A 13,746-nucleotide genomic window follows, 5' to 3' on the forward strand; every position below is an offset into this window, starting at 1 on the left:
GTAGAAACAAGACTGCTGTGTCGAGCTGGAGTGAGTATGAGTTGCCATTCCCAACCTCGCACACGTGATCAGCCTCTGGTTCAGTGAGGGGCACAGCCCATTGTGTGAGCGTGCCAGGACTGTAGCACACCGCTAGCCTGCGGAGGTGAGGACGGTTGGATGTCCGCAGTATCGGCCAAATGGAGCAAAATAATAGCACTGTTCAGGGCAGTGTGAGGACAGTGGCCGTCAATCTTGTTTTCCCTGAATTTAATAGCAGTAAATAATTTGGCTTTTTGTTCATCCAAATTGTCTTTCCTGTTAGCAGACACCAGAAAAGCTATTTCAGAGTCCAGGTAACTTTTCCCAAGATTCTCTCTCCTCTTTTTAAAGTCCTAATACTAAATAAACTGTAAATTCATTTAGGTGTTTTCTCATGAATAAAGAATTTCATGTTTTCTTTTTAATAGGAAAGTTGGAAACTCTCTAAGCCTCATACCCGCATAGGTTATCTCATTTGTTTTATTTATCGAGGGGTCTATAATTTGAAGAATGTTAAAAAAAAAATGTATTCGTTTGACATTATAATTAACAAAAATTATAGAAGACCTAATTTTAGAGATCTTTCAGAAAGAATGTTGAATCCCAGGATAGTGCTGGAAACACGAAACTTAAAGTCTGCTTTCAGAGATCACCTTTCAGAGTTCAGTATCCTAACAGTCCCTAGATCCACGTGTGCACGTTTTTTAAGTAAAAAATGTTCTGAAGTTGAAGATAATTTGGTTAAATGGCACACACATTAAAAAAAAGAAGAAGAAGCATTCTAAACACTGGCCAAATGTTTTAAAATCCCTGCCAACCTAATGAAATGCTCTGTGCTGGGAAGTAGGGCACGGCAAGGCCCATCTGGAACTGCTAGAAGAAATGCCTTTCTTCCTCCTCTGTTTTTAAAATTATGGACATTCACTGCTGTCACTGAGACAAACTGTTACAACGTGTATTTTTAGTTACTCTCCATTTCTAAATTTGGGTTTGTAGTTCACTAAACTAACCTTCCTTAAGCAAATCGATGACCCAGGGGAAAACACATGAACCTTCAGTCGTGTGTCGCGTGTTCCCTAGAACGGACGCCCCATTCCGTAGCTTCCTGTGTGCTAAAGACAAGAGTTGCCTCAAGAAAGGGATTAAGGTTGACGTCGTGTGTTCATAGAACCTTCTATAAGTGGAGTCCTCACTGTTCACCTGCCACAGTTACGTTGCGATTCATTCATGTGATTCATTCATGTGCGCTCGTTCTCTTCACTGTTAACTGCTGTTCCGCGGCGGGGCTAGCTTGCGATACTTACCTTTTCACTCATTAATCGATTTTGGACTTGTTCCAAGTTTTGACTTTGGCGGGGGCGGGGGGGGGGGTACATGCTTTGATTTCCCTTGGATACTCTAAGAATTCAGTAACCCAGGAATATTCTAAATGTTGCCAGACTATGGACTACTTCTGCCTTTCTCCTTACTTTTCTAAATGATGTGAATCGAAGTGCTGATTTCCTAGGGTCCAAAATACTTTAACTATCAGATCCATATTAAGGTATCTTTTTACCCTGTGGGAAATGATAACTGCTCTTTAAGGAGGGAAATATGGAAAGGAACAGTGGCTCATGGCTAGATCCCGAGTCCATGAAAGTCCACTGTATAAAGCAGGCAAACTTGTGTTGTCCCTTACAAACCATCCTGGAAAGTTCCTTCAGACCAAGCTGGGACCATCCGTTTTACTTACAGTGCAGAGAGCTGTGACTCCAAATGTGTCCCAGATTAGCTAAGATTTACAAGCTCAGTGGGAAAGGCTGCCACATGTTTGTATTATTACGGAAGAGTATGAGCCAAAAATGCTTGCTTCATTTAGAAAAAATCAAATACTCCAAAAGAACTTTTTGACCTTTGAAATACAGAAGCATGATTAAATTTTGGCCAAATTTCCTATAACTTGCCTCTCAGTTTTTGAAAGTCTGTCAAACTATTTATTCTCACTACCTTTGGGAAAAAGAGAAGCTTAACAAACTTGTATTTTTAGCTTAGTATTCTAATTTTAGGCATTGGTTCAGAGTAAAAAAACTCCTTAGAGATAGACATAACTTTCAACATGAGCTGTTTCCACTGAAATCCGTTTTTAGAGACGATCCAGTTACGTCCCCAAGCTTATTTTTGAAGCAGCTGTGCCAGATTTACCCAGTTACAGAGTAATGTCCATATTCATCCAAAGTGTGTTCTGCTAACACTACTGTACCGCACTAGAGCAGACTTACTCTATATAGGTTAGATACATATTTATAGGCTTTATTTTTAAGTGCAGCATAAAAGAGAAAACATTTCTATGGAATGTACTTTTAGGTTAAAAAATTCAGGTTATGTAACTTCGTTTTATACTTATGCATACTATAATTATTTCTCTCTAACGTCACCAGTAAAAGGTCTATACAGCTCTGAAGCAAATCTTGAGTATTCTTCTAAAATTCTTAGGTTTATGTAATCCTGTCCACCCTCACATTTCAGTTCTTGGCAAAGGATACAAGGAGTTCTGATGACTCCTGACAGTGAAATGTCATCGCACGGCTCCTCCCCGGGAGCTGGACGGTGTCTGGAGGGGCTCCCTCTGACTCCGTGCTCCTTTTCCTGTGGGACCTGATGAGGTGGACCGAGGAGGAAGACACTGCCCCGGTCCCCACCTCTGACACCTGCCTGCCCAGAGCTCTGTCTCCACGCTGTGCAGTGCACGCACATGTGTGTTTGTGCAGGAAGTGCAGGGGTTTGTTTTCCTGTTCAGTTGAAGCCCAGTCCTGAGTCAGAAGGGGAAAGTAAGGCATCAATGCATATAGTTTCCTTCCCCTGTTTTCGACGGTTGGTTCCAAATATCGACAGAATTTTTCCATCTTCCTTGTCGAACCCAGTGAAATAAATTAACAACAGATGAAAATATTAACATTAAGGATTAATGACTTGAGGAGGGCTACAAGTCAACTTTAATTACAGCAATTTGTCTTCAAATACTGAGCTGTGTTAAGAAAGTATCCATTTCGGGATAATATGTGGATAAGTTATTACACCTAGCTGTTCAGAAATTACTTAGGGGGTTGTATCAGTCGTGTTCTTCTTGGTGTAACTAGAAGTTTCAGCACTGAGCTGAGTATTCATACCTTGATACGGTTTCTACAGCCTGTGTAGACGTGTCAGTGGCCTTCCCACGTCCTATTTGTTTGCATGCCAGGTTGGTCCCTGTTTGGTTGATCACCCTGACGGCCTCCCACTAGCACCAGTGGAATAAAATGACATTTTCTCCTTGACCCTTTCAGGCTCACGTTAGTTGAGTCCCTAGATGACTCTTAGTCATGGCTCAGACACAGCTTTGATAAGAAGTTTGTCTCCAGGCCTTTGTGGTCCTCGGGCATCTCCAAATTAATGTCCTTTGTGAATCTGGATAGTGGGTTCTGCACTGCGTGCTGACAGAAATTCATTTGCCAAAGATAGCAACAAGGAAAAATTGGGCAGCTTGGAACAAGCAAAGTGTCAAAATCCAAAGTAGCACCTGACAGTTAGCTTTAACTTTAAAAGATAATCTCAAAAACGTGGGAACTTTGTCAAGAAGAGAAAAATAAAAATTTATAAAAAACATTGTAAAAATAATAACTGGCTTATCGGTTATTTTAGTAACGACTTACTAGCCAGTGTCCTGTCCTGTGCTCGTTCTGCAGAAACAGGTGGGAGCCTTTGATGGGAGTGGGGCATGAACGGGGCTCTTGGACGGTGCTTGCAGACGCTCCCAGAGTTAAGAAGACCTGCAACCTCTGGTTCATTAGAGCCCGGGCTTCGATCGTTGTCCTATCTATTGTGTTTACCCCTCATGTTATAATAGCAACGTAAATTCTTCGAGCATCACTCTGCTTTGCTCCCAAACTGTCCAGTCATTCATTTGGTGTGTCCTTCAGGGACAGAGAAGAAAGAATTCATTACAGTATCATGTGATGAGTGCTAAGCGTGTGTTCCATACATGCTCAAGCCTGGTAAAATCCTCATGGAGAGTTACCTGGGGGAGGGAACGGAGTCTGAAATAGGAAGGAAGGAAGAAAGATGTGTTCTCGTCAGTGCATGTTGAAGGTCCTCCCACAGGCCTGTGGGGAGGGCACGCGCCCTGTGCTGGAGAACATGGAAGTGGGGTTGGTCCAGGAGCGGATGGAGAGAAGCGGATGGAGAGAAGAGCGGATGGAGAGAAGACACCGGGAGTCCTCAGAAGCCGCCGCAGAGCCGGTTGGCTTTAGCAGGAAGAGGGGAGAAACCCCTGTTTTCTGAGAAGTTACAGAGACGGGTGTGACTGAAGGGAGCTTTGTGGGGAGAAAGGGGATGGCAGGAGCCAGAAAACCAGACTCCTCGCTCGCCTCCGTGTTCTCACTGAAATGGGAGCGAGGTGAGAATGGGCTTGAGCATGTGCCTGATAAGGGGCAGTAGCCCTGAAGATGAGGGGAAACACTGCCCAGAAGACAGAAAGAAGAAAACCCAGAGTGGTACTGAGCACCCATTCAAGGCCAAAGACCATTGATTTGTAGTAACAGTGTGGGTGGCTGTTTGATTTTTCTCCAGCATTTCTTAGCAGTCTCGGGATACAAATGAAGGGAGCACTTTCCTAACATTGGTTCAAGGTGGCAGTTTGCTCTGTTGAGATAAAGTTATGTGCGTATTTCAGGACCTGAAAGGTGCTCGTGTGTATTTCACATGATCCGCTCAGAGGTCAGGCTCCTAGGGATGGAGAAAGAGACCAGGAACTGGCCCATCCAGAGACGTTCAGCGTTCCTCATCATCAGGGAAATAATAACCAGAACCGGGATGAGGCGGCTCAGGTCGTGATCTCGGGGTCCTGGGATCGAGTCTTGCGTCGGGCTCCCTGCTCAGCAGGGAGCCTGCTTCTCTTCCTGCCACTGTTGCTCCCCCTGTTTGTGCTCGCTCTCTCGCTCTCTCTCTCTCTCTCTAATGTGTAAATAAAATCTTTTTTTTAAGGTTTTTTTTTTTTTTTAATTAAAGATTTTATTTATTTATTTATTTGACAGAGATCACAAGTAGGCAGAGAGGTAGGCAGAGGCAGGCAGGGGGTGGGGAGAAGCAAACTCCCTGCTGAGCAGAGAGCCCCATGTGGGGCTCGATCCCAAGACCCTGAGATCGTGACCTGAGCTGAAGGCAGAGGCTTTAACCCACTGAGCCACCCAGGAGCCCCTGTAAATAAAATCTTAAGGAAAAAAACCCCACGAGATATTCCCTCACACCTGTCAGAATGGCTAACAACATGACACAGGAAGCAGGTGTTGGCAGGATGCGGAGGGAGGGAGCAGAGACGCAGCCCCGTCTGGAGAACAGCATGGAGAGTCCTCCGTGTTGAATACAGAGCTACCCTGTGACCCTGCAGTTCCACCTCTCGGGAGTTATTTGAAGAAAACAAAAACTACTAATTCAAAAAGATACACACCCGCTCTGTTGGCTGCAGCATTTACAGTGACCGAGATGTGGCGGCGACCTCAGTGCCCGCTTAGCTGTTGGTCACTTACCAGCACGTGTCCACCGGTGCGTGAATGGATGAAGCTGTGCCTGGCCGTGTGTGTCTCTCCGTTCGTGACAACGTGGGTGAACCCTCAGGGCCTCATGCTAAGGCAGATAAGTCACAGAAAGACAAGTACCATGTTACATCCCTTATAAGTGGCACCTAAGAAAACAACCAAGCCCATCAACAAAGAGGACAGATGAGTGGTGGCTAGGGCGTGCGGGAGCGGGATCAAAAGGTTCAGACGACCACAAATTATAAAATAAGTAAGTCCTGGTGATGTAACACACAGCATGGTGACTGTAATTAATAATGAACTGTAATTATTAGCTGTGGTTAATAATGCATAATAAATGCAAATTTAAAAGTTGCTGAGAGAATAAATCTTGTAAGTCCTCATTCTAAGAAAAACAATTCTGTTTAACTGTGGTGATGGACGGATAGTCGTGGCGGTCACTGCCCGGTGTGCGCAGACACGAGTCCTTGTGTTGTCCTGTGGGGAACTAACGCAGTCGTGTGTGTTGCTCATGCCTCAATGTATTTTATTTAATTTTTTTAAAAAGATTTTATTTACTTGAGAGAGAGCACGAGCAGGGGGAGGGCCACAGAGAGAGGGAGAAGCAGGCTCCTCGCTGAGCAGGGAGCCCGATGTGGGACTTGATCCCAGAACCCTAGGATCCTGACCTGAGCCGAAGGCAGACCTTCACCGACTGAGCTGCCCAGGTGTCCCCTCAATGTTTTTTTAATGGAAAAAAAAAAAGCCAGTCGACCAGGAGGAGAAAGAAGACAGTACTGAGTCCCTGAGGTTAGAGGGCCGGCAGAGTGGGACTGTGCTCATGCAGGAACCGGGCAGGAGAGAACAGCGTCCCAGAAAGTGGGATGGGCGTGTGCAAGGTTCCTGAGGGGGACCGCGTGGAGCCCGTGCCAGAGTGTTGCTGAAGCCGCCCGGATCACCGTGTGCAGACGCAGCACCGTCGGTGGCAGCTGGTCGTGTGGGCTTGGCGCCACTGTGGCCAGAGTGGTAGGCTGTGCGCACGGGGGTCTCCATCCAGACTGAAGCCCCATGGTCTCAGCCGGCCAAGTCAGGGGTTCAGGTGGGTGGAGGTGAAGGTCACTAGGACCCAGAAGGTCAAAGAGCTGTCACGTTGAGTGAACCCTTCACCTAGTAATTAACATGTAGGTGACAATATCTACCGGCATGTCTGACAGCTACCGTGATACTAAAGTGGTCGTGAACATAACTGGTATTTCCAGATACGGCAGCTGCGACAGGATACGAAAATGCTGACCACGGATGGGAAGTCAGAGGGAGAGAAATTCAACTGTTGGTCGTCTGTATTTGTGTTTGAAGGGAATGCTGAATGTCAGAAAGAAGTTACTGAGAATGAAGGGGAATCTTAATCACCCAAGTTCATGGACCCTCTGCATTTTGTCTCGATCCTCTGATTAAGAAATCCTGCGTAAAGGATGGTGTATTCAACGGGCATAAACCTGAGTAAAAAGCGGAGGTTTCTGCAGAGGCAGAGCTCCTGGGGAAGGGGTGAGGGCGCAGAGCTGGGCTGTCTCCCTAGTGGGTGTGCCTTGGGCATGCCTCTGTGAGTAGCCGCCAGTTTCCTGAGCAATAAAAAGCCACATTTAAGTCAAACCAGAAAAGCCAGGGGAGAGGGAGCCTGTGCTCCTGCAGACGGGAGGTTCGTGGGATGGTGAGAGGCCGGGCAGGAGTAGTCCGGGAGTGCGGGCAGAGGAGGAGGTGAGCGAGGACGGAGTAGCAAGGAAGGGGGTCAGGATGGTTGGAGGGAGGGGACCCAGCTTCCAGGTCCTGCCATCCTGGCGGCTGAGGCCGGGGCCATTGGCACGCCCGGTCAGGCAGGCCTTCTGGAAGCATTGGGGTGGTAGTGGGCCCCCGGCTTCGCCAGGCAGTCCGAGTGGAGTCCTGCTGAGGGACCGTTGGAGGCTCTGAGTGCAGCTGCAGACAGTGGAGGTCGCTGGGGACCCGCGACAGCCCATGTACAGTGGTGGGTGTGCTGGTGGCCACAGTCAGTGTCTGGTGTTGGTCCTCCCACTTGGCTTTGAGTGCATGTGCTGAACCCAGGATCAGGTGAGGGTTGGTGAGTAGAAATGAAGTGTTAAGAAGCGTTCTCTTCTGAAAGACCACACTTGCCATCCCGCCCCATGGGATGGGTTTGGGAGGGTCTGCGAGGTAAGAGGAGTAACACCGTGAAGTCAGGTCATGCAGTGTCGGGTTCGTAAGGACGTAAGGATCTGGGATCGTTCACGATAAACCTCGAGTGTGTGTGACTGAACAGTAGAAGCAGTGGTCTTTCCGGGCAGGTAGCATGTTAGCTTTGCCGGGCTGGACGCCTGAGCCCGCGCCCTTGCCCTGCCAGCGGCATTTTGTTTCTGTACATCAAACAGTGAATTCGTCACCGGTAGGCTGATTGTGTGTGTGTTGGTTTTTCCTAGGAATTAGCTCTCCGTAGCCAGTTACCGACACTGGAGCAGGATGGCGGGACTCCAAACCCGGTGCCCTCCCCTGGGATGTCTCAGGAACTGAGAACAATGACCACCAGCGGCTCGGACCCCTTTCTAAACAGGTGGGTGGGAGCTGCCCTGGCCAGTGTCTGAGAAAGGCCATAGTTGCCCGCGCGCCTCTCAGTGCTGGGCACACCCGTGGGGTGGCCGTGGGGGCCACGCCCCATGTTGAAAATGACTTTCTCGGCAAACGGTGAGTCCCACCAAGCTCTGGGCTTCAGAGCCGGCTCCTGGGGTAGGACATGTGACACGTTCCCGGTCACGTGTCTTCTTCTGGTGAGTTCACATCACGCAGTCCTGAAGGGGCACGTGCGTGCCTTCCGTGGAAGTCTCATCCTGGAGCTCCCTGAGGCCAGCGTCCGGGCACCCCCTCCCCTCCCCACCGGGCAGCGGCCAACAGCCTCCCCATCTCAAGGGCTATTGCTCAAGGCCATGAGATGGAAGGCCGTGCCTCCTTCCGAAACACCCCCGCCACGGGCAGGATTTGCTTGCAGATGCCTTTCATCGAGTTCACACAGACCTCGCGTTTGAGCAGAGCGAGGTCATGCTGTCCCGTGCGGAGCTGGGCTGGAGGCTGCGGGCTGAAGGCCCTTTCCTGGAAAACACTTAAAACTAAGGTTTGATGATGGTTCATCCTTTTAGGTTATAAAATATTGGCGGAGTTTCAGTTTTTAAAATATGGAGCAAATAATTTCTTGTCTTTGTCCTTTTAGGTTTTTTAAAACCAGTTTTAAGCAGTGCACTTTTAAAAAATGTTTAAAGGCACTTTAATACTACACTTAAATTTCTCACCAAGTGAATTGAAAACTGCATGATTTAGAAAATGAAATTTCTGGGGCGCCTGGGTGGCTCAGTGGGTTAAGCCTCTGCATTCAGCTCAGGTCATGATCTCAGGGTCCTGGGATCGAGCCCCGCATCGGGCTCCCTGCTCAGCAGGGAGCCTGCTTCCTCCTCTCTCTTTGCCTGCATGTGATCTCTGTCTGTCAGATAAATCTTAAAAAAAAAAAAAAAAAAGAAAACAAAACAAAATTTCTCTTATCCTGCCAAAACATTTAGTACAATATTTAATTTCCATCGTTTGATCAGTGTTTTCTTTTTTTTTTAAGATCTTATTTTTTCATTTGACAGAGATAGAGTAAGCACAGCTGGGGCAGGGGCAGAGGGAGAAGCAGACTTCTCACTGAGCAGGGAGCCCCATGCAGGGCTCAGTCCCAGGACCCTGGAATCATGACCCAAGCCAAAGGCAGGCATTTAACGTCCGAGCCACCCAGATGCCCCCAATCATTTGCTCCGTCAGGATTGGGGCTGGTGGCCTCGTTTCTTAGGATTGATTTTGAAGGCCATCTAAAATGTATTTTAAGTTCATATTTACTCTTTTGACACATAGAGTTTAAAGTTGTGCCAGTTTGAGTGCATGCGCACAAGGTTGTAGTTCTGAAGTTAAACTGAGGTTAGTTAAGAAAGGTCAGAGCCACACAACTTTTTTTCCCCAACAAGGAGCATTTCAGATAATCTAATTCCAGTGTCCATCCGAGGGCCTGTGTGGGTCCAGGGGTAAAATCGGACTGCGTAGATAAGTGGGTGGACCCTCTGGTAGTCACGTGTGAAGATTCTTCCTGAGAAGGTTTGAGGCACACTGGGCTGTCACTGGAGCTTCTGTTTTCTGGTAAAGATCACAGGCTGTCAGGTCGTCGGCACTGCTACTCTAAGCGGGGACTTCCGGCCACTGTGTCGTCCCCCAAGTCTGACACCTTCATCTGCTTGGAATGTTTGTTAGAAACTCTTGGTGAGGGGCACCTCGGTGGCTCAGTGGGTTAAAGCCTCTGCCTTCAGCTCAGGTCATGATCCCAGGGTCCTGGGATCAAGTCCCGCATCGGGCTCTCTGCGCAGCGGGGAGCCTGCTTCCCCTTCTCTCTCTCTCTGCCTGCCTCTCTGCCTACGTGTGATGTCTGTCTGTCAAATAAATAAATAAAATCTTTAAAAAGAAGAAGAAGAAAAAGAAACTCTTGACGGTTTCCCCGTTGCCGTTGCCTGCTACTAAGTTCATACATGACCCGTGGGCCCCACATACTTGTTACCCCACTTGTCACCAAGCTGGCTTTCAGCCCTGCTGCAACACCCCCCCTTTACCCCGAGAGCCCTCATCATCAGGTCCAGTGTCCCCTTGCACCAGCCTCTTCCGAGCTCCCCTCTCGGTTCTCAGAGCCATTTGCTCACACACTGCTTGGGTGCAATTCGTGAATGTACACATTAGCCGCTCCTGGACGGTACGCGTATCTCAGAAACCATCAAATACAGGTTTGTGTAGTTGTTGCCTCTGTCCCCAGAGTCTGGGCTGGTTTCTGTCCCGCGTGTCTGTGGGATGAGTAGGCAGGGAAGTGGCCCCTGTGCTCATCCTGTAGTGTGGACAGAGCTCCACACCAGGGTCTTCCGTGGCCGGGGCAAGCCCTGTGCTGCGTGGCGGGAGTGGCAACCAGGCCCTGTCCCATCTCAGGACTCTAGCAGGAGGAAGACAGACCACATCCTGAGGCCTCCAAAGCAGCACTGTTGTGTCCAAGTGGCCTTAGGGGCACATTCGTGTTTTCCTGGGTCATTGTGAGGCTTCCACCTCCTGCCAAAATCTGGCAGAAGCCTGAGAGTAATGTAGGGGTTTCAGTGTAACCATGAGGGGAGAGAGGACAGAGCCACTCCTTCAGGTCATTAGGGAAGAAGTCTAGGCCATTGAGGTTTCAACTTTCATCACGGGGCTCAATCTCAAGACCCCGAGATCACGACTTGCCGCTTACCTGACTGAGCCACCCAAGCACCCCAGGGGACTTCTTATTCATGGGCAGCAACTCCTCCCTTATTTAGGGAGTAGGCAGAGGGGCAGGCAGAGAAAGAAATGAAGGGAAGCAGGCTCCCTGCTGAGCAGAGAGCCCGACTCGGGGCTCGATCCCAGAACCCTGAGATCATGACCGGAGCTGAAGGCAGAGGCTTAACCCACCGAGCCACCCAGGCAACCCTGGGACTTCTGGTTCTTTGATTGGGGTTGATTGTTCCTTGGCTTGAACTCTGCCCGTGCTCCCCCACCCCACCCGCCCCCGGCCTGTGGAGCACCACTGGGAAATCAAGATCTTGAAATGCGTGGGCCGTGTGGCTCCCCCAGCTTCAAACGGCATCACAGAGAGAATGCCCACACGGAGAACTTTCTGTCCACTGGGAAGGCTGCCAGCCTATCATTTTTCTTCTCTTGCCCCCAGAGCCAGCACTGGAGGGGAGATCGGGGCCCCTTCAGGCTGCCCTCCTCTCCCTGCCAAGGGCCAGGTCTGAGTCCTGGCGAAGGGGGTGGGTGCTTGTGGTGTGCACTGAGCTGTCCACCATGACCTTGGAACCCTAGAAAATGCTGGTCTTTGACGCTCCTGTTTTGCAGTGGCACCTACCACTCGAGGGAGGAGAGCACAGACAGTGGGCTGAGCATGAGCAGCTACAGCGTGCCTCGGACTCCAGACGACTTCTTGAACAGCGTTGACGAGATGGACACAGGTGGGCAGTGGGGGTCCTCCGCTGGTCCTGGTGGGCCACCTTCAGTGACACAGCCATGGTCACCATGTCCGGGAGCCAAGCTTGTTGGGAAGAAAACCCGTCACAACCCTATAAAGTTCATTCCCATCGAGCCTGCTCTGTTTCTATATATGTAGTTTACAGTGAAAGTGTTTTCCCAGATTTTAAACGTGGGCAGCATCGCTCCCTTCGAACAGCACTGACGACACGACTTTCTGCAGCACTTAGGACCCTGAGCTGGCCTACAGGGTGGTGGAGGGCCCTCTCCACGCTTGTGGTCACGGACCTGTGTGGGTTCGGTGTCCGCGGCCTCTCCCCTGAGCTTTCTGGCCCAGTGTGGGTGTTGGGGGCTCAGGAGGGCAGGGGACTTGGAGCTCCTTGGGGCTCACCCACTGAGCCCTGACGGGCCAGCTCTCTGGCCCACAGCTTCTCGGAGCGCCGGCCGCGTCGTCTCTGCTCATGCTCCTCCTGCTCATGGCTTTGCTGCTTGCTCGAGTGCTCAGCAGCCCCTCCTCTTCACTTCCCTAGATCTTCCCTCCCCTGCAGGTGCCCCTGCACACCTGGCTCTTCCCCACACGCTGTCTTTGCTCCTGTCCCCCCATGGCTCTGTTCTCTGAACCACTGTGGCTCTCACAGGTTTGTCGGTTGAAGCTTGAAGGAGTGTGGTGCTGTCGTGTTCAGGAGCGTGTCCCGTCAGGCTCGCGGGGGACTCTGGGAGGAGGGCTAGCGAGCGTGGCTAGTCCCAGACCTCAGGGAGGCTTGTTCTGCGGCTGGGATGCAGCTCTCATCCGGAGTCTTGACGTTAGTGGTCCCCAGGGTGGCATCAAGGGGAGAGGGTGTGTAGCCCGCTGATATTCGATCTCATTGCGGGGGCGGGGTCCGCAGTGGTGCTCTTGGGCAGTGTCCTCGCTGGAAGGAAAGTGTCGTGGGACGTTCATTTCTTTCACGAGCCCCTTTAGTGCCGAGTATCGAGTAATGAGAGTCTTATGCCGTTGCTTCAGGATCTGAATAAATGTTAAAGCAAAAGTTACGTTGGCATTACTGTGTGTTCTGCAAGTTGTTCAGCCTGAAGTAAACTCTGGGCGTTGGCTCAGGAGGTCAGTGGGGAGAGCTTCTCCCTCTCTCTGCATTTCCGAGTGCTCTCACAGTACAGCTCTGATGGTAGCTTTTGAAAGGGACCTTATTCTCTTTTCTCTGTCCCCACCAGGCGACACTATCAACCAAAGCACCGTGCCCCCCCAGCAGAGCCGTTTCCCAGACTACCTAGAAGCCCTTCCGGGGACAAACGTGGACCTTGGCACGCTGGAGGGCGACGGGATGAGCATGGAAGGGGAGGAGTTGATGCCCAGCCTGCAGGAGGCCCTGAGCTCTGACATCCTCAGCGACATGGAGTCTGTGCTCGCCGCCACCAAGCTCGATAAGGAAAGCTTTCTCACGTGGTTGTAGAGCCCGCAGGTAGACCGAATGCCACATCTGTGAAGGATCCAAGGAGAGGTTCTCCAGGAAGCCAGTCGCAGTCTCCGGGTTCACGCCGGAGAAGAGGAATAGACGTCCAGCAGGATTCTTCGATCCGTCGTTTCGCTCTTCTTGTCCGTTGCTGCTGTTGATATATTGCTGACCTCTTTCATAGTTGGCTCTAAAGAATCAAAAAACACGTTTTTGGTTTCTTTTGCTATTATAACTACTGTTCGTTTGGGGGGCTGGGGGCAGTGAGCCTGTTTGGATGACGGATGCCATGCCTCTCGCCCAGTTAGGTGTTCGCCTGTCGTGTCGAGCAAACACGTGGACTTGGGAGTCAGATGCGTCACGTCACAGCATTTCATTTGTGCGGGCGGTTGTCTGTCCAGTGGTCTTTGGCCGGTGGGAAAACATGACTTACCGGTCAGTCAAGCCAGAGCGATTGCACCACCGCTCAGTGGTTGGTGCTGATTCGATGAGCTCGCTGAAACCAAGGCTGGAGACCGCTTCACTTTCAGTGTTTTTCCCTCCTCGTGCTATCATTAGTCACGTAGTGACCTTGATTTTATTTTAGGAGCTTATAAGGCATAAGACAGTTTCCGTAGAAATGTATTAATTATTGCCACATACTCTAGTATAGGTTTTGCTGGGTTTTATTC

At 50.0% G+C, this 13,746-nt stretch overlaps 1 protein-coding gene across 4 annotated transcripts in view; it reads left to right on the forward strand.

Moving 5' to 3' along the window:
* YAP1 (Yes1 associated transcriptional regulator) overlaps positions 1 to 13,283 on the forward strand; it is a 107,494-nt gene extending 94,211 nt beyond the window's left edge. For all 4 annotated transcript variants that reach the window (XM_032844065.1, XM_032844067.1, XM_032844066.1 and 1 more), the window contains 3 exons: positions 8,018 to 8,148; positions 11,499 to 11,611; positions 12,837 to 13,283. In XM_032844065.1, the coding sequence (XP_032699956.1) occupies positions 8,018 to 8,148; positions 11,499 to 11,611; positions 12,837 to 13,075 (483 nt within the window). In that variant the 3' untranslated portion in view covers positions 13,076 to 13,283. The remainder of the gene's footprint in view (positions 1 to 8,017; positions 8,149 to 11,498; positions 11,612 to 12,836) is intronic.
* The last annotated feature ends 463 nt before the right edge of the window (positions 13,284 to 13,746 follow it).

This window comes from Lontra canadensis, unplaced genomic scaffold (assembly GCF_010015895.1).
Source record: "Lontra canadensis isolate GAN:19392208 unplaced genomic scaffold, GSC_riverotter_1.0 scaffold147, whole genome shotgun sequence".
NCBI classification, from domain to species: domain Eukaryota; kingdom Metazoa; phylum Chordata; class Mammalia; order Carnivora; family Mustelidae; genus Lontra; species Lontra canadensis.